The sequence below is a fragment of the Pseudorasbora parva genome, chromosome 19 (genome assembly GCF_024679245.1).
Source record: "Pseudorasbora parva isolate DD20220531a chromosome 19, ASM2467924v1, whole genome shotgun sequence".
NCBI lineage: Eukaryota > Metazoa > Chordata > Actinopteri > Cypriniformes > Gobionidae > Pseudorasbora > Pseudorasbora parva.
Genome location: NC_090190.1, coordinates 25,767,370 through 25,785,973, shown reverse-complemented (window position 1 = coordinate 25,785,973; position 18,604 = coordinate 25,767,370). Strand labels below are relative to the sequence as shown.

At 38.3% G+C, this 18,604-nt stretch overlaps 1 protein-coding gene across 2 annotated transcripts in view; it reads left to right on the top strand.

The window, feature by feature from the left end:
• Positions 1–317: 317 nt before the first annotated feature.
• Positions 318–18,604, top strand: part of ints8 (integrator complex subunit 8) — a 170,438-nt gene continuing 152,151 nt past the window's right edge. The window contains exons 1-3 of one of the 2 annotated variants that reach the window (XM_067426379.1): positions 318–495; positions 974–1,109; positions 11,302–11,476. In XM_067426379.1, coding sequence (XP_067282480.1) covers positions 980–1,109; positions 11,302–11,476 — 305 coding nt within the window. In that variant the 5' untranslated portion in view covers positions 318–495; positions 974–979. The remainder of the gene's footprint in view (positions 496–973; positions 1,110–11,301; positions 11,477–18,604) is intronic. The other variant, XM_067426378.1, reaches the window with a different exon arrangement.

Below are 18,604 nucleotides of genomic sequence, written 5' to 3'. Positions count from 1 at the left end.
TTACGCCAACATATACACCGGTTTCTACGCAAGATTGATAAATGAGGGCCAATGTATTTAGAGATATCTCGAATCAGATTTCTTCCCAGTGCAATTATAATTGCAGATATCTCTAACTGTCATTCTGACTAGTCGAAATATAATTATCACTAGTCAAAATACAATTGTTACTATCTTTAAATATATTTATAGATAGTCAGACAAAGGTTTAAATGTTAAAATGGCTTGCGATAGTCGGCCCACCGGGCAAATGCCAGATTACCAGTCCAGCCCTGTCAGCAGGTGGCAGAAATGCTCAATACGTTTTGCCTTCCGTCGCCAAATGGTTGTATTACCGCCTGCACAGTACGCGGCGCTGTTTCGCATTGTCTCTCATAGACCATCTACAATGAAGAAACTCATTGGCGTCTTAGGAATGCTTGACTAGATTACTCTTGGTTTTAATAGAAACAGTTTGTGATATATATCGTATTATTTAGAATACCTTCTAAACAGGTGAGTGGTAATGAATGGAAGGGTAAAAACGTTCCAACGTGTCTCTTTCGGTAGGACAATTATATTGATCAAATACGAAATTAAGCTCACACATCTGGGCTGCGTTTCCCAAAAGCTAACTTGTTATGTGAGCTAAGTTGATCGTAGAGACCTTTGGTGACAAATAGCTGGACGGCTCGGAAACACGATTCTGAAGATGCATGTAAATCTAAACCTTACTGTCACCAATTTCTCTCTCATTAATGATTTTCATTTACTAAAAAAGTAAAGAAAACCCAACACGATTGCAGTTAAAAGCTCAAATATGTGAATCCAGTAGGCTACATCACAGACATGTACTGTGTGCCAAAACGTATTGAGTGCATACATTCTAATCTTAAGTGCAGTGCAAAAATGCGTTTTTTCATTAGTTTATCAGCTCTATATTTTGAGGCAGAGTTAATACTAATGTGCTGTATACACTGATGTTTTTTTGCAGGTTAGTATGAGTGCTGAAGCTGCCGACCGGGAGGCGGTGAGTGGCAGTCGTCCCTGCACCCCACCACAGACCTCCTGGTTTGAGTTTCTGCTGGATCCGTCATTACTGGAGCAGCATTTACTGGGCCCTCATCCAGGTATCTTATACACAAAAAAAGCTGTAGCTGTGTGCATGTAAATAAATAAAATGTATAAGACGTTAAAGCCGGGCGCGGGGCGTAATGTTACCCGGTGCTGTTTTTGCTGACATATAATAATAATAATAATAATAATAATAATAATAATAATAATAATAATAATATATTTTTTTTATAATGCACTTTTCATTCCGAAGAATCTCAAAGTGCAACAAAGGGGAAAAAATAAATAAATGAATAAATAAATAAATAACAAAACAAAACAATGAATAACAAGTAAAAATTAATACTACAAACAATCAACCAACACAGAAAACAGAACAGAAACAGAGCTGATGGTGAACAGAAACAGAGCTGATGGTGAACAGAAACAGAGCTGATGGTGGAAGTCTCTGTTAGCTTTGCAGCACACTGTGGTCCATGTTTTAAATTTCACCCAGCGGCAGTGTCCTGATGACATCGTCGAGGCATGACAGCTGAAGACCAGAGATAATGGGTCTTAGTTACGATTCAAACGATGGGGATTGCCGCAGCACCATGCAGGAGTCAGAACATTTTTCCGGGCACTTCTGTGGACACACTGGGGTCGGTGCAGAAGTCCAAGCCGCTCCACGGCCGCGATGCAAGACGGAACAGCGGTGCAGCCGAGAAGCGGAACATCCCAACATCATGCTGGATGCCGATGACGCTGGCCCGAATGACACTAGCCCGGTGCAAACTTGCAGCCACGGCGAGCTACATCAAATGTCCTCCAAACCAGAACCAACCGCAGCAATTCAAACATAAACATCAGAGAAGCGGTGGAAAACGGCGAAGAGATGAACAACGTCCTCTCAGTGGCTGCCAGCAATCAGCAACAGTCCCAATTGTAGCTCTGACTGTTAGACTAGTCACAAACATAAGAAAATAAAATAAAATCTAAATCTAATAGTACAGTAACATGATTTGTGGGTGGAGAAGCGGCGAACAGACAACGCCAGCGTCCTCTCCCCCACGTTGCCTAGCAACCTTATATGGGCATATGAGCTCGCAGACGATGTTTTTCCCTCGCGCGGACATTGTGGATGCTCGTATGGTCGTGGCTCGCAGCATGTGAGGAAAAACACGACGAGCCGAGCACGTTTCTCACACCTCCCTCTCTCACGATATTTTTTAAACATACAAAATCAAAAACATCGGGAGTCGGCTTGATTTTCACCAGCATGGCTGTCCCCTATTGCCAAATCATGCACAACAATGTCACAGGCTAGATCTATGAGTATTATGCTATAGCTCAGTTGCTGCAACCATTACAGTGCCTTTTTACACACACACACACACACACACACCATGACACACACATACATACGCACGTGCGCTCTCACTCCCTCTCTGGTTGTTTCTGTTGAAAAGGTTGCTGTTCTATGCTTTTCAACAAATCATTTGCACACAAGTAATGTTTTCTATCTAAAGCTAGCAGCAACATTGAGTCTGTGTTTTGAGTCTCCAGTCTCTGTTTAAAGCAAACGCTCGTGTGTGTTCGCCCGGATTGCCTCAGTTACGGTGCTCAGTTCACGCGGTTTCTCCGAGCTGATCGTCTGACAGATCCGCGACCGGCCGTCACACTCCGCCGCGGCCGAGCCACAGACAGTATAACGTGTTATTGTGATCCTTTATTCACTCATTCTGTGTTATGGGTTTATTTTGAGCCGATTCTTCGATAGTGTGGGGATGTATGACGTTTTGAGTATGTATTTGAGTAAACGATGTATATACGCTTGAATAAAATATATATATTTTTTTAGGAAACCTGTGGACTCAATGTCCTGACAGGCTGGACACAATAATTTTCCATGACAATGATAAATTTAAATAGAAAAACTACCGAAAATACACTGATTACTACAGAATACCAACCTATTCTGCACTGAGCCAATGCAGACAGAGCTTGGCAGACGACTCCCTCTCGTGACATATGACGCGATGTTGAAAAAAACAGAGGTTTTACAAACAGCCAACGAAACGGCCACTTTATCTGCTAAATTTGTGCTTTTATGTCTTTTAAAAACATTTTAAATCCTGCATTACCTTTTCATATGGCATTTTCATACAAGGTTATATGTTTATCTCAATTTTTTTTAAACCTGCAATATGCTCTTTAAAGCAGCAGTTGGTAACTTTTGCTCTCGGGGTCCCCCTACAGTTGGGAAAAAATAATGTCCTCAACTACTGTCGTAAGCTCTGTCATCCTACAACAGGGGATGCCATCGCGCGTGCATTTGTTGACATGACAACCCTGATAGCCCTGAACTTGTAATGCGCGGGTCGTCTCATAACCCGTGGACCCCGTATGTCTATTTAATGGTCGCGGGTGCGGGGCGGGTTTTAAAAATATATACAGTGGTGCGGGGCGAGCCAAATAACTTCATAAAAGCAGCCCGCGGGTTGGTGCAGCACTAACAGTTACCCTGAACACTGCAGGAGGAGTTCACATGCAAGTGTTTTTCTGGCGTCGCGTGTGAAATGTCTTCATCCCAGGTACAGTCAGTGGCATATGTTTCAGCATGTCATATGAATATAATTTCATGGGTTTTATTTTTTTCAAACGCCAAATAATCGCGATGCTCACGTTTACAAGCCAGCGTCATTATAGTAGTCTATTGGTTACCGTTTTACAGAATCTATATGAAACTTCAGTTAAATGTTTGAGTGGTAGGTAATCACCATAACAAGCATGACAGCATCGGTCGGGCACGCCTCCTTCAGCTCACGCCAACGAGCAAACGCTGGTCCAATGTTGATCCTCGTCCTGCCTTTAATCGCATCACTTTTTTGTTTCTTCTTATTGCTTTCCTCCAACAAAACCTTTTCTTTCTTATTTGTCTGTGCTGCTTCGGACATGACTTTATTATCCGACGAACAAAGTTGGGCTCGCACGTCCGAATTTAAAGGGTTACTTCAGCGATTAGCATATGGCTTTGTATCAGTAGAAACCCTGGAGAATATTCAAATTATTGTGCTTTCCCCCCTCATATCTCCCTGAGACCAGAGATTTATGCATTTTATTTCTGGAAAAATTCCTCCTATGATGCAAAATGACGATTTTTGCATCATAGGAGGAATGCTTGCCCAAAGGCTAAAGACTACAGCCAGCAGAGGGAGCTATTTCCGCATGTTTTGAATCTGCGCATGGGGGATGGGAGATCACACTCAGCCAAGCCTGCAGTCTCCCTCTCATTTACTGAAGCTTTCGCGCCTCGATCGCCCCCCGGTGACCGGTCCCAGTATAGCCGCCCCTCTGTGATTTCTAATGGACGCGAGGCAAACTAAATAATAAAATTACGCTTCAAAAATGTTTCCCCAAAGTTAGTTTATGTCACTGAAGGCAGTTATCATCACGATGATTTCATTTCAGGTGTTCGTTTTAAAAATAAGTTTACTTTGAGTTAGTTATTTGATGCTATAAAAACGAGGGGTGTGACGTCATGATTGACAGCTGAGACTGACGGCTTCTCTGAGTGAAGTTGTCACTGAGGCGCTAACGGACTTTTTTCGAAATTTTTGGGAGCAGATTAGAGCTTTAGCTTTAATTTCTACATTTCCATAACTGTTTATTTCACACCAACATTATTAATTGTTCTGCATCTGCGAGAGTGTGGGCGGGCTTTTGATATCGCGACTGTACTTCCTGCTCTACTTCCTGCTCTCTACTGCGCAACTCCGGTCCCGAAATCGCTACTGCGCAGACTCGGTCCCAAGATGTCCGCGCCGTGCAAGGCCGCCTGAAAGCTTCAAATCTGCCAAGCGGAAACGGATGATGTCGAGTCGTCCATATTTTTTTACGGTCTATGCACTCAGCTGGCAGGGAGAGCTCAGCTTGCAGACAGGATCATTTAAACGGAGCTATGGTGAGCAATGTAAGTCTTTTAACTTCTCAAATTCATTTCTATGAAAGTTAAGCTTGCAAAGGCATGAACTGAAACGCGTGCCAGACTGAACTGGCGTTGTGAATGTATGCCGCGAATGTAGTTGCGATTACCTCAGCTCTCATCACTCGTGTAGTTAGTGCTCAGGGCTGTGATACTCGCGCGGTGACTCACTCATTATATTGAACAGACACGTTCAGTTTTTAATTATAGTGTCTTCTCTAACTCAGTCACAGTAATGAAGTTGGTGGTGTTGGGAATGGCCTCACAGGGCAGCGAAGCATTCTGGGAATTGTAGTCTTTCATCCCCATGGGACAAAAATACATTTTCTGTCTTTTCTCAGTCTAGAAGGCACCAAATTCAAAAATAATTTCACATTTCTACTGCATTGATGACCCAGTTTAAATACAGATTCATCTTCCCAGCGCTGAAGTACCCCTTTAAGGAAGTGTGGGTGTTGGTGGAAGTGACGTATATGCCATAAAGCAGTAGAATTTTGAAGTTCTTTTTGTTCTCGGGTTACTACCCGAAACTCGAAGTTTAAAAGTACGATTAAAAACGATACAGACCCCATCAACCAATGGCAGACGTGTCATTCAACCTATTGTAAGTTGATGTATCATCACAAGAGTCTTGAAAATATATTATGAAGGTTGAAAAGTTACCTGGTGCTGCTTTAATAAACAAAAATATAATTAAAAAAAAAAATCTTTCTGGTCAGCATGCCAACCTTATGAATAAACGACTGACAATATTAATTAAATAAATAAATAAATAAAAGAAAAATCGTAACTGATGTCAGCATTTTTTCACTCTACACTATCAATAATATAATTAAATATACTTAATTGTGTAAGTAGTAAAACACTACAATTTTTTTTTTAAGTTTAGAAACTATTTGAGTTCCCACCTCTCTTGCCTCACAGTGGACTGGTCCACCGCGCATCTCATCAACACACACACACACACACACACACACACACACACACACACACACACACACACACACACACACACACACCTCACCGACAGTGGGCTGGCCAGGAGAGAGAGAGTACAAAGTTCAGTTGTGGAACTCAAGTAAGGGCTTTGAAGTAGGGCTGTGCATTGCCAATAATCTGGCGATACGATACATATCATGATACAGGGGTTACGATACGATATAATGCGATATTGTAAGAAAAAATTATATATTTTTTTTAGAAAGATTAATTTAAAAGAATAAAGAACACAACCATATGCATAAAGCATAATAAGTAACTGATTTATTTAATACAGTAACATATATATAACATTATTTTGTGCAATCTAAGTAAAGGGAAATAGTAAAGTGACTGCAGGATTCTTTATGTATACATTTTTTTAAAGGTTCACAGTATAGCGGTTTTTAATTTCTAAACTATTTAGCAACAGAAAGTGCATAATTCATTCATTCATCCTCTGCAATTTTGACTAGTCGTTATTGCAATTAAGATATCTATAATGTGATTGTGACTAGTCATAATATGGATTGAAGATATCTACAATGTTAATTTGACTAGTCATAATATACATTCAAGACATCTATAATGCTATTTTTACTAGTCATATTCTTCCATTGACTTCCATTGGAAAATATTTCCAGATATCTTCAAATGAGTTTTGACTAGTAGAAATTGTAATTAAAGATATCTATAATTGTTTTTATACTAGGCATAATTCTAATTAGAGATATCTCAAATTACAATTGTACTAGTCATAATAAAATTTGAGATATCTATAACTGAATTATTAATAGTAAAAATTATAATTAGACATATCTCTAACTGTTTTTTTGACTAGTCATAATCACATTTAAGATATCTTCAATTCATAAATTTTAAAGATATCTAAAATAAATTTGTAGATATCTGCAAAAAAATTATTACTAGTCAAATTATAATTGAAAATATCTTGAATTGGATTTTTGTCTAGGCAAAACATAATACGAGATATCTTGAATTGGAATTCTTCCTAGTCGAAACTCATTTAAAGATATCTGCATGTGTAAAAGTGACATATAATATTCAGAGAAGATCAAGAAGGTTGTTGTCTTATTCTAGGCTATATATTTAAGTAATAAATAATGTTGAGATGTGCAAGCTGTGGATTAAATTGTGTTAGTTTTTATTCCCAAACGAACACATTTAAAGCTAAGCATTTGGCCTTATTTCTGGTGCAACATTACATATGTTATAATTTTAATATAACTTTTCAACACACTGGCGCTCATCACTCAGCACAGTAGAATATCACGTCGCAGATATTTTGCTATAATACAATTAGTGTTGCACGATATACCGGTACTAGAAAAGTATTGCGATACCCTGCTGTTACAATCGGTACGATATGGACTATTATTAGTACCGGTACTTTAAGGAGGATAGCGCTAACACGAGCTGTATTCTTAATGTGCGTGGGTGTGTGACAGCAGGTGTCAGGAGTGGACGTGTGTGCAGAGCTCTGCTTCCACCGTTCACTAAACATTGGAAGTAGTAGAAGAGTTAAATATACGCGCAGCGCATGACAGAGAAAGCAACAGAAATATGCGCGCATGAGGAGAAAAGCGCTGCGTGGGACGTGCTCGCGCTGTCGGACTCTGACCTCTGCGCCCACGCGCCTTTAAGACAACAAAAATGCGATTGTCATTCAGTTCTTTCGCGGATTATTATTTGGTGTTGAATGGTCAAACATATGTAAAAATGCGTGGTCATGCTCAAAACCCGTCTTCGGCGCAATAATTCGGATCTTTCATGTATTCATACTCTTGTGTAATTGACGCCCCATCCTAAATAAATCTGTCTCTTCCGTGATACCCTGAAAATTTTGAATAATCCGATCTAATATGATTTCCGACCTGTAAGGTTGCCAGAATAATAATCTTACACGGTGTGTTAATAGGCCAGAGGAGAACTGGCACCCCGACTGAGTCTGGTTTCTCCCAAGGTTTATTTTTCTCCATCATGCCCCGATGGAGTTTTGGTTCCTTGCCACTGTCGCCTTTGGCTTGGCTTGCTCAGTTGGGGACACTAAAAATATGATTAAAGTTATTCAACTTATTATACAAATAAAATATATGAATTAGGTCTTATTTAATTCTATAAACTATAATACTGATCTGCCAACATTGTCGCTATATGATAAATTAAAATAAGCTGATAACATTACTGTTTTCTCCAGTACGACTGTACAGCCAAATCTAATTTTGTCGCAATATTATCCTGTTTGACACTGTGAAGCTGCTTTGACACAATCGTGATTGTAAAAGCGCTATATAAATAAAGTTGATTGATTGATTGATTGACGAGTATTCAGGTAAACACAGTCGGATATGTCTTTAGTGAAGGTGTAGCCTACAGCTGAGGTAATTAGATCCGTGCAGGTCTTAAGCCAGACCCTATATTCTGTGATTAATGTTAAGCAAACAATGAAAAATAGAAAACCACCACATGCTTGGCTGAATAACTAAATATATTTATTAAGAATCAGTGTAGAGTTAAATTACAGAGTGTAGACTAAGCAGTTTTGTATTTGATTTTTTAAATTTCTATCTTGACTTGCTACTGTTATATAGACCTAATATAGCTGAGAAATAAAGCACTCCCTTAAGAAAGGAAAATATATTTACCAATATATTACTTGTAAATATATTATAATATACTGTAAATACATGGAATAATATATTGATGGTATTTTACAATATATTATATATTCCTGTAATATATTGCAAAATATACAAATGATTGCCGCTTTCATATATTGCAATATAAATATTAAATCCCATATATGTGAATATATTGTCTAATGTATTATATGATATTTTCCAATATATTGCAATATATTTTTGTTTCGTAAGGGCTTTGTCATATTGTTTGTAATTTGCATTTTTTGCTTATTTTTAAAAACAGATACAATTAAAAATCTATATTATAATTATAAGATCACATTTAAAAAATATTAAATTACTCATATAATAAAATAAGATTTTGGTCATCCCAACCTGTTGAGAAGTCAAAGGTTAGTGAATGATAACATGATTGATAATGATGATCTCTGTAAAGATCTTCACACTGGCATGTAGTTATAGCAATAAGAGGAGGGAATGGTCAAAAACCAGGGCAGGAACATGCTGGCCAAGTGAATTTTTAGTAAAAAAATAAAACAATGAATAATTGTTTGAAAAGTTATGTTGTCATATTATTCATATTACCTGTTTTTTGTTTGTTTTTACCGTGGTATCGATTTAGTATCGGTATCGAGGTATTTTAGTCTGGTATCGTATCGAAGTCAAAAATTTGGTATCGTGACAACACTAAATACAATACACCACTCCCACCTTGTGGATTATTACCTTTATGACACGAGTAAACACAACGCAATATACTAATCAATGTAATCAGTAGCTACATCATTTAAATGTTATTTAAACATTTATTAACCTGTAATCTTTTTAAAATCATTCTTCAGTTTTTTTGACTGGGTCTGCTGGAGACATTTAATCATATGCATCCAAATGCTGTCACTTGTCGATTATTGGTGGAAAATGTCCTCACGTCACAACCGTCCACAACAGCAGATTTGACTAGGAGCAGGTACAATTCAGATATCCTAAAATAGAGTTGTGACTAGTCCAAACTGAATTAGAGATATCTCTAATTACCTTTGCGTATGTGTGACGTGTCTTTTGAAGATATCTATGACGTCATTACAGATATCTTAAATAGAGTTTTGACTAGTCAAAATGTGTTTAGAGATATCTCGAATCAGATTTCTTACTAGTGCAATTATAATTGCAGATATCACTGATTGTCATTCTGACTAGTCGAATTATAATTATCACTAGTCAAAATACAATTGTTACTATCTTTAAATATATTTATAGATAGTCAGACAAAGGTTTAAATGCTAAAATGTCTTGCGATAATTGAAATGCTTCTAAGCAGCGCGGATGACGTCAGATGTTAAGCGAGCTCTCCAATTCAATATTTCCGGAGTACCGGATTTTAACTAGGCCTATTTTTGCAAACAAAATGACTTGTCGATTTCCTTAGTGGCTTCTTTGTAGCTGAAGCCAAAATGAGTCCATACTTCAGCTCTGTTAACCGCGGGAGCAGAATTCTATCATCTTGTACGGTTTGCTAATATCGCAAGCCATTTTAACATTTAAACCTTTGTCTGACTATCTATAAATATATTTAAAGATAGTAACAATTGTATTTTGACTAGTGATAATTATAATTCGACTAGTCAAAATGACAATTAGAGATATCTGCAATTATAATTGCACTAGTAAGAAATCTGATTCGAGATATCTCTAAACACATTTTAGTTGGAGTTGCTAGGCAACGTGGGGGAGAGGACGCTGGCGTTGTCTGTTCGCCGCTTCTCCACCCACAAATCATGTTAATGTACTATTAGATTTAGATTTTATTTTATTTTATTATGTTTGTGACTAGTCTAACAGTCAGAGCTACAATTGGGACTGTTGCTGATTGCTGGCAGCCACTGAGAGGACGTTGTTCGTCGTTTCGCCATTTTCCAACGCTTCTCTAATGTTTATGTTTGAATTGCTGCGGTTGGTTCTGGTTTGGAGGACATTTGATGTTTCTCGCCGCGGCTGCTCACTGGTGGTCTCCCTTGGGCTTATGCTGCATGGTGGCTGAAGTTTGCACCGGGCTAGCATTATCCGGGCCATCGTCATCTGCATCCGGCATGATGTTGGGAAGTTCCGCTTCTCGGCTGCGCCGCTGTTCCGTCCTGCATTGCGGCCGTGGAGCGGCTTGGAGTTTTGCGCCGACCCCGGTGTGTCCACAAAAGTGCCCGGAAAAATGTTCTGCCTCCTGCATGGTGCTGCGGCGATCCCCATTGTTTGAATCGTCATTAAGACCCATCATCTGGTCTTCAGCTGTCATGCCTCGACAATGTCATCAGGACACACTGCCGCTGGGAGAAATGTAAAACATGGAGTGGACCACAGTGTGCTGCGGAGCTAACTGAGACTTCCACCATCAGCTGTTTTCTGTTCACCATCAGCTCTGTTTCTGTTCGCCATCAGCTCTGTTTCTGTTCTGTTTTCTGTGTTGGTTTATTGTTTGTAGTATTCTATATTTTTACTTGTTATTCATTTTTTTGTTATGTTTTCCCCCCTTTGTTGCACTTTGAGATTCTTCAGAATGAAAAGTGCATTATAAATAAAATCTATTATTATTATTATTATTATATATTTTGTTCACTTGTGTACTTGCATTATCCCAAATGTTTTCCACAGATCCATCTCCTGTTCAGCTCATCATTCAGTTTCTTGAGCAAGCCTCCAAACCGTCTGTAAATGAGCAGAACCAGGTTCAACCACCAGTGGACAACCGAAGGAACCGCACACTGAAGCTAATGGCACTTAAGGCTGCTGCCCACCTGAGATGGGACTTGAACATACTAGAGAAAGGGTGAGTGAAGATAACATTTGATTAAGTGTTGTTGTTTTTTTTGGTCTATGGTCTATAAAAACAAGTTTACAAATTTAGAACAGCCACCACCCACAAAGCAGTGCTTGGCCATTGTGTCAATGGTTTTTGCATAGGAAAACTCCACTTACATTTTCTTAAAAGGGGACATATGGTGCTTTTTGTTTTCATTTTAGCATGTAATGTATCTGTTTGTGTGTGAATAATGAATAAGATCTGCAAAGTTATTGCTCCAGACATGCCAAAAAAGCTTTGATTGAAGTCCATATATTACTTTGTCAAATGCCTGCTTCAAAATGCCCGCCCAAAGCTGTACATACAGAAAGATGGGGCTTCCGTGAATTGTAGATTTTTTCACCATGTCAAGGAGACGCTTTGTGTTTTGATGCAAAAGTAAATTCCTTTGTTTGGCCTTGCGTAGGGCTGGACGATATGGCCAAAATTCATATCACGATATTTTTCTTAATTTTGGTCGATACGATATAATTCCGATATCGATATGAACTATATAAAAGCTTTAGAAAAAACTACTAAGAACTGCTACATAGGATGTCTGTACCTACAAACTTCTGAAAAATGTATTGGCCAAGTCTATGAATAGTCCTCCTATAAAATATAATATTTTAGAAATAAAACCAGTACAAATAAATTAATGTTCACCTTTTATTTGTATTTAGCCTTTATATGAAAAAGAAATGTGAAATCAACATCAAATAAACATAAGACTCTCACTTTATTAATATTAATATCTTTAAGTTTAAACTATAACATAGGCTGATTATATTATTCTTAATATAGATTAAACAAAAGTGATTCAGCCAGGATTCAGCCTGACTCAGAATATTCTAGCGGATGGATCTTCTTCAGATGGTGGATCTGCTTCACAGCGTAGGCTACAGTGCTCCTATGCCGCAGACGCAGTTTATTGAGCATTTTCTTTTAAGTTTTAAATTTCAGTGAAGAACAATTCATAGCGCTCTATTTTTCATTTATGCAAAATTATAGCATATATTTAATGCTGCATTTATTTAATTAAAAATGCAGTAAACAACGTAATACAGTGAAATATTATTCTGATCTACATCATCTGTTCACTACGTGAATATATAGTAAAGTGTCCTTTATTTCTGTGATCAAAGCTGAATTTATCATCATTACTCCAGTCTTCAGTGTCACTCATCATTCTCATATTAGGATTTGATGCTCAACAAACATTTATGATTATTATCAGTGTTGAAAACAGTTTTGTTGCTCATGATGCTCCTTCATTGCTTTCATACATTGTCGCAATCGTCTGACTGTCGATCGTCACCTTTCAGCTCATAACGATTTGTATGTATATGTAACGTCCTTCAGCTGCAGCTCCAGCGCGACAGTAATGTTAGTTCTGCGAATCCGCTTTTGGACTTTCTGTGAGAGAGCGTCCTCCTCATATTTAGATACGAATAAAATGACAGGTCATGCATAGATTATTTTTGGTCTCTGAAATTAAATCTTGATGTATTCACGTTGGTTTCTATGTATACACTTGCCCGTGACCCCAAGAAGCGCGCAATCAAACGAGGTTAGAGAAAGCGGTCTTTAGCGTCCCTGGTAACTTGCCCGCCCTCGCTCCAGGTAACGCCGTTTGGAATCCCGCTCTGAGCGGGTCGACTAGGACCGGGGAGACCCAGTAAAAGTGCGGGGGACACGCCGAACCACTTCCACCCCACTGAATTAACGTTAGTCTTTCTTCTCTTATCAACTATTTCTTTCTCCTTACTTGTGGAAGTTCGTTCAGTCACATTTGTGTTGCGGTCAGGGAAACTGTTTTTGTAGCTAAAACTTGCCGCGTTGGATCTATCAGCCTACTACTGCTGAGCACTGACTGCGTTTCTGTGGTGTACGTCATCGCGCAAGTAGCCAATCATGTTCTGCTCTTTCTGACGGCTGCGCCCTGAACGTCAGTCAGTGAGGAATGCTGTAATATATTTATCGAAATATCGGAAATGTGTTTAAAAATCATATCACCGTTATTGAAAAAAATTATATCGCAATATATATTGATATTGAATTATTGTCCAGCCCTAGCCTTGCGCAAATTGATGAAGCCATCAGTGGTTAAGATTTATTTACCTTGAGCTGTACAACCCAAAATTTAACTTGTGTACAGTAGGGCTGCAACAAACGATTATTTTGATAATCTATTAATCTACCAATTATAAGAACGATTAATCGACTAATCATCGATTGTTGCCATTGCCGTTGACCACTAATCAGTATGTTTTAAATGATTTTGCAATTAGTTAAAACATTAAGACATATTCATATTCTAACTATAATATAAAAAAAGAAAATCACTTTATATTTTTGAAATGGTTGTTTTAATGAACTTTGAACCAACTAAACAGTTAATTCTCTTTAAGTTCTCAGATTTCTTTCCAATTCAAATTACACATAAATGCTTTCTAAGCATTATTTAAATATTATGTTCTCTTCCAGTTGAAATAAATAAATAAATAATTCAATGCAATTCCTCTGACGACAAAAGTTATCAATAATAGGTGCTGCTTAAACGGGAAATTTACTTCAGGACAAAAAGACTGGTAAAATATTAATCTGCAAACAATTGTTACTAGTATACAAATTACAATCTTTTTTTTACATGGCAATTGAGCTGACAGATTCTCATTCACCTTTTAAGTAACAATATGAAACAATAACTGACATGAATGATCCTATCTCCTTTTGTAATTCGTCATGCATATGGAAGAAAATACAGACAAGTGATAAGACTAATAGTGTTACAATAAGGACCCCTAAACTCGATCAAGCTTTATTCTATCCAAAATAAATCACATTACTGTAATTATTATTTATACCTTTTTCATTATTATTAATATTATTACTATTATTAGTAGTATTGCCTTCTCTAATAAAGAAAATTTCTGCTAATTAGTTAGCTTCAGCTGGAAAACTCTCCTCTCACCGGCTCCTCTTGTGCTGGGATGTTTTATCTTTAAGTGCTCATGCACTTAAACATGCACATCGTGCTCCCATTCAAAGCAAGTTACTTCTTGCATGTAACGCACACGACAACATTCTTGGTTCGAAGTTTTGTGAAACTTTCCCACACTTTGCCAGATCGGATTCGTTAGCACTCTGTCATATGCGCTGTTTTCTTCTACCACTATAGCATTTGTAAGGGCTGCATTACACTCTAGCGCCACTGCGCCGTAGCGATCAAATCACGACATTGCAGGCCCTTATATTAGGTCACGTGGGATCAAACAAGTACTCGACATCAAAGATATTTGTCGACAATAGAGGTGCTCCGATCGATTGGCAACCGATCTCAATCGGCCGATAATCGCTTCGGGATGATTGATCGGCGGTCTCTAAAAAGGCTGATCTCATAAACCGATCTAATGCTGAGGACACAGACACGCGCCTGTCGTGTGAGCGACACAGTACGGCACGGTTAAAATAATTATAATGCTGAAGGTGAGGTACAATTCATATTCTGTATTAAATAACTTACAAAGTCATTTGAAAACTTTCTGTAAGACTTAAGTTCACAAACAGCGAGTGAATCACTGAATCACTGAATCACTGAATCACTGAATGTCTCTGTCTCTGTCTCTGTCTCTGTCTCTGTCTCTGTCTCTGTCTCTGTCTCTGTCTCTCTCTCTCTCTCTCTCTCTCTCTCTCTCTCTCTCTCTCTCTCTCTCTCTCTCTCTCTCTCTCTCTCTCTCTCTCTCTCTCTCTCTCTCTCTCTCTCTCTCTCTCTCTCTCTCTCTCTCTCTCTCTCTCTCTCTCTCGCATCTGCAACTAAAATCGAGCTGCACAGTTGACACAGGATTTGCCACTTGCACAATCGAGGCAGTGTCACATCGTCTTAAAGTTTATCATTTATTGATAAAGAATTGCCAGTGTTCACTCAGCACTCACGCGCGCTCTCCAAGAGACTGTGATCTCACACACACATCTGACACACACACAGCCCATCTAACAAAAAGCTTGCGAGTACAATGCATGTACTAAATTTTTGTCTACTCTTGTCGAAGTATGCACGCAAACCCAGTAGCATACCGTTGCCATAACAACCCCCATTACCACACACACACTCTATGCATACAATACACTGTACGCAATACTGTTACAAACCTTGCTTTCAACGTGTTCGTTGGGAAGGGGCCAAGCAAAAAGTATACGCGAGACAAAAAGGCAATTTGACTATTTATTGATGATACCACTGCACTGCCAGTGGTTTTCAAACTTTTTTAAGAGCGACCCTCTTTTTTGTTGTTGTTGTTGTCATGACCCATATATAGGCCTACAACCATTTAATATTGAAATAAGTCATGCCAAGCATTGTCCATTTCACTGTATTCTCCATTAAACCAGTAGATGGCACAAGCTCAGCACTTTTACGCACAACTTTTTATCCTTGACGCGTTTATCCTTGATCCTTCAATAATTTAATAGCTAAGCCTGTATGGGACACTAATTAACTGGTTAACCTTTAACCAACAAGAATTTTGAGAGGGAAAGAAAAACAGGTAAGTCCTGTATAAGTCACATTTGATTGCATTTAGAAATAATACCAGTAAATAAAGCTAAATAACACTACTTAACATTTTAAACACTATTAACATGGCTAGGTTATTTTAGTTCCTGTCACTCCACAACAAATCCTTGAAATTTAACGGTATTCAGAACAGATCAAGAATTAAACAATATTAGAAGGCTATAACTATAAAGCCAAAACAAAATAATTTATTGAGGAACTGAAAGCAACCAGCATTAGGCTCACGTAGCCTAACTCCCTCATTCGAATCCAAATGTTGCCATATTCACGATGTATTTGGATGCTAAACCATTTTTCCCAAAAGGACTCTTGATAAGGGGAAAAAATCTTCCGCAACACATGCGCAAAAATGACAATAGAGACCTGCACTGCCGCAGTACTCACGGGACCAAACGCATAGTGTGGCGCAGGTCGCGAGTCTAGATTTGATGCATGAGTGCGGCCGTAGGCAGTAAGGTAGCTAACGTTACTTGTGTGTGTGGATTGCAGGAGAATAATAGGCCTACTATTTGCGGGACTCCCACAAAATAGAAATATCTAAAAATAAAACATCTAGAAACAAATAAATTATTCATCTACTGCAAAAAACCAATACAGAACAAGAACAACTAAAAATATAGTTCTTACTATGTTCTTTGCCTGATTTAACACTTAACTAATCACTGCTAGCATGTGTAGCATGTTGGAAGTGCTGTTTGCTAGCATGACAGACAGACAGACAGACAGACAGACACACACACACACACACACACACACACACACACACACACACACGCACACACCACCTATTTTTGTGAAGTTTTGAGTTTTCGTTCAGGATTAATAGGCTTTTGAGCATGTTTTACCACACCTATTCTCTAAATGACCCTGTTATAGCTACCCAAAGTGTAAAAGTCAACATGTTTTTGATAACTATTAATCAGGAGAGTCCAGAGAATCATACTGCAGTGGTTTGGTTCCGATCAGGCAAAAAAAACAAGGACTAGTTTGCAAAACGAGGTTTTTAACATAATTGTGAATATTTAAATACAGATTTGATTGACAGTATTGGTTATAGAGGCCAAGTTGTTCAGTATGAGAAGATCTATCATAATATATGCATATTATGTGGCTGTTTTAACCCCACCTGATTACAGAGATGGAAAACCATTTACAGCCAATACAGGCAATTCACCATAGGGAATACATGGTTTCCCAAGCTTTTTAACACTTATAGCGCCCCCTATACTCCGATCTCCATGAAACTTTGCATGTTTCTTCAACATGTTATGCCACATATACCCAACAATTTTCGTGAAGTTTTGACTTTCCCCTTAGGATTTATAGGCTTTTGAGTGTATTTTGCCACGCCTCTTTTCTAAATGGCCCTGTTATAGCCATCCAAATGCAAAAAATCCACTTTTTTTTGATAATTATTAATCTAGAGAGTCCAGAGAAATATCCTAGACTGGTTTGGTTCTGATTGGGCAAAAAACCAGGGACTAGTTCGCAAAAGTAGGTTTTTAACATAATTAAAAAAATTTAATTAATAATTTGATTGACAGAAATGGTTCTAGAGGCAAAGTTGTTCAGCATGAGATCTATCATATGATATGCATATTTTGCCGATGTGTTTAACACCACGTGATTAAAGAGCCATAAAACTCGTTAGCGCCAACTAGTGGCCGATTTCTTTCAAAATTCTTACAGACCTCTAGGACCATGAGTCAAACATGCCCACCGAGTTTCGGTCCGATCATCGTCCATTAACCTTGTCTAATAGGTGCTCAAAATTCATTGGTCGATGGCGGCCATGTTTTTTTGAGATACACCAATGTCCTCATAGACATAAATGGTACCTTGGGCCAAGACACTGCTTACCAATTTTCAGGTCAATCGGACTAGCGGTCGCATGGTTATAGCCATTGTTATGTTTTTTCAACATTATAGCGCCACCAAGTGGTCAATCTTCGCAATTTTTTTATCCTGACCTCAGAATGAGCCCATACACATGTGTACCAAGTTTGGTGAATATATCTCATTTCGTTCTTGAGTTTTAGCCTCTTTAGTAAAATAGGCTCCGCCTTAAATGTACATTTCCACGCCCCTTTTTGTCCATGAGTCAAAATTTAAACTTTTTTTTGATAATTATTAATATTCAGACTAGAGAGAACATTTTGGCACTGGTTTGGTTCTGATATGTCAAAAAACCAGGGACTAGTTTGCAAAAGTAGGTTTTTGACAAAATTCAAAATGGCGGAAAAATTTGCATACCGGAAATGAAATCGGAGATATACGTTTTGTTCGCCAAGGTCTCAGCTTTCCAATGATATAAGACACTTGACCCTTAAGACCAACGGTTTAAGAGTTATGAGCCATTTCGTGGTTTTGGTTGCTGCGCCACCTATTGGCCAATCTGGCTCATAATTTGATAACCTCTCCTCGATTTTTGGACTACCTATTGACAAAGTTTGAAGTCTCTAGCCCTTACGGTTTGGTCTGCACGATGAGTTTTACGGCAGAATAATAATAATAAAAACCAGCACAAATACAATAGAGGT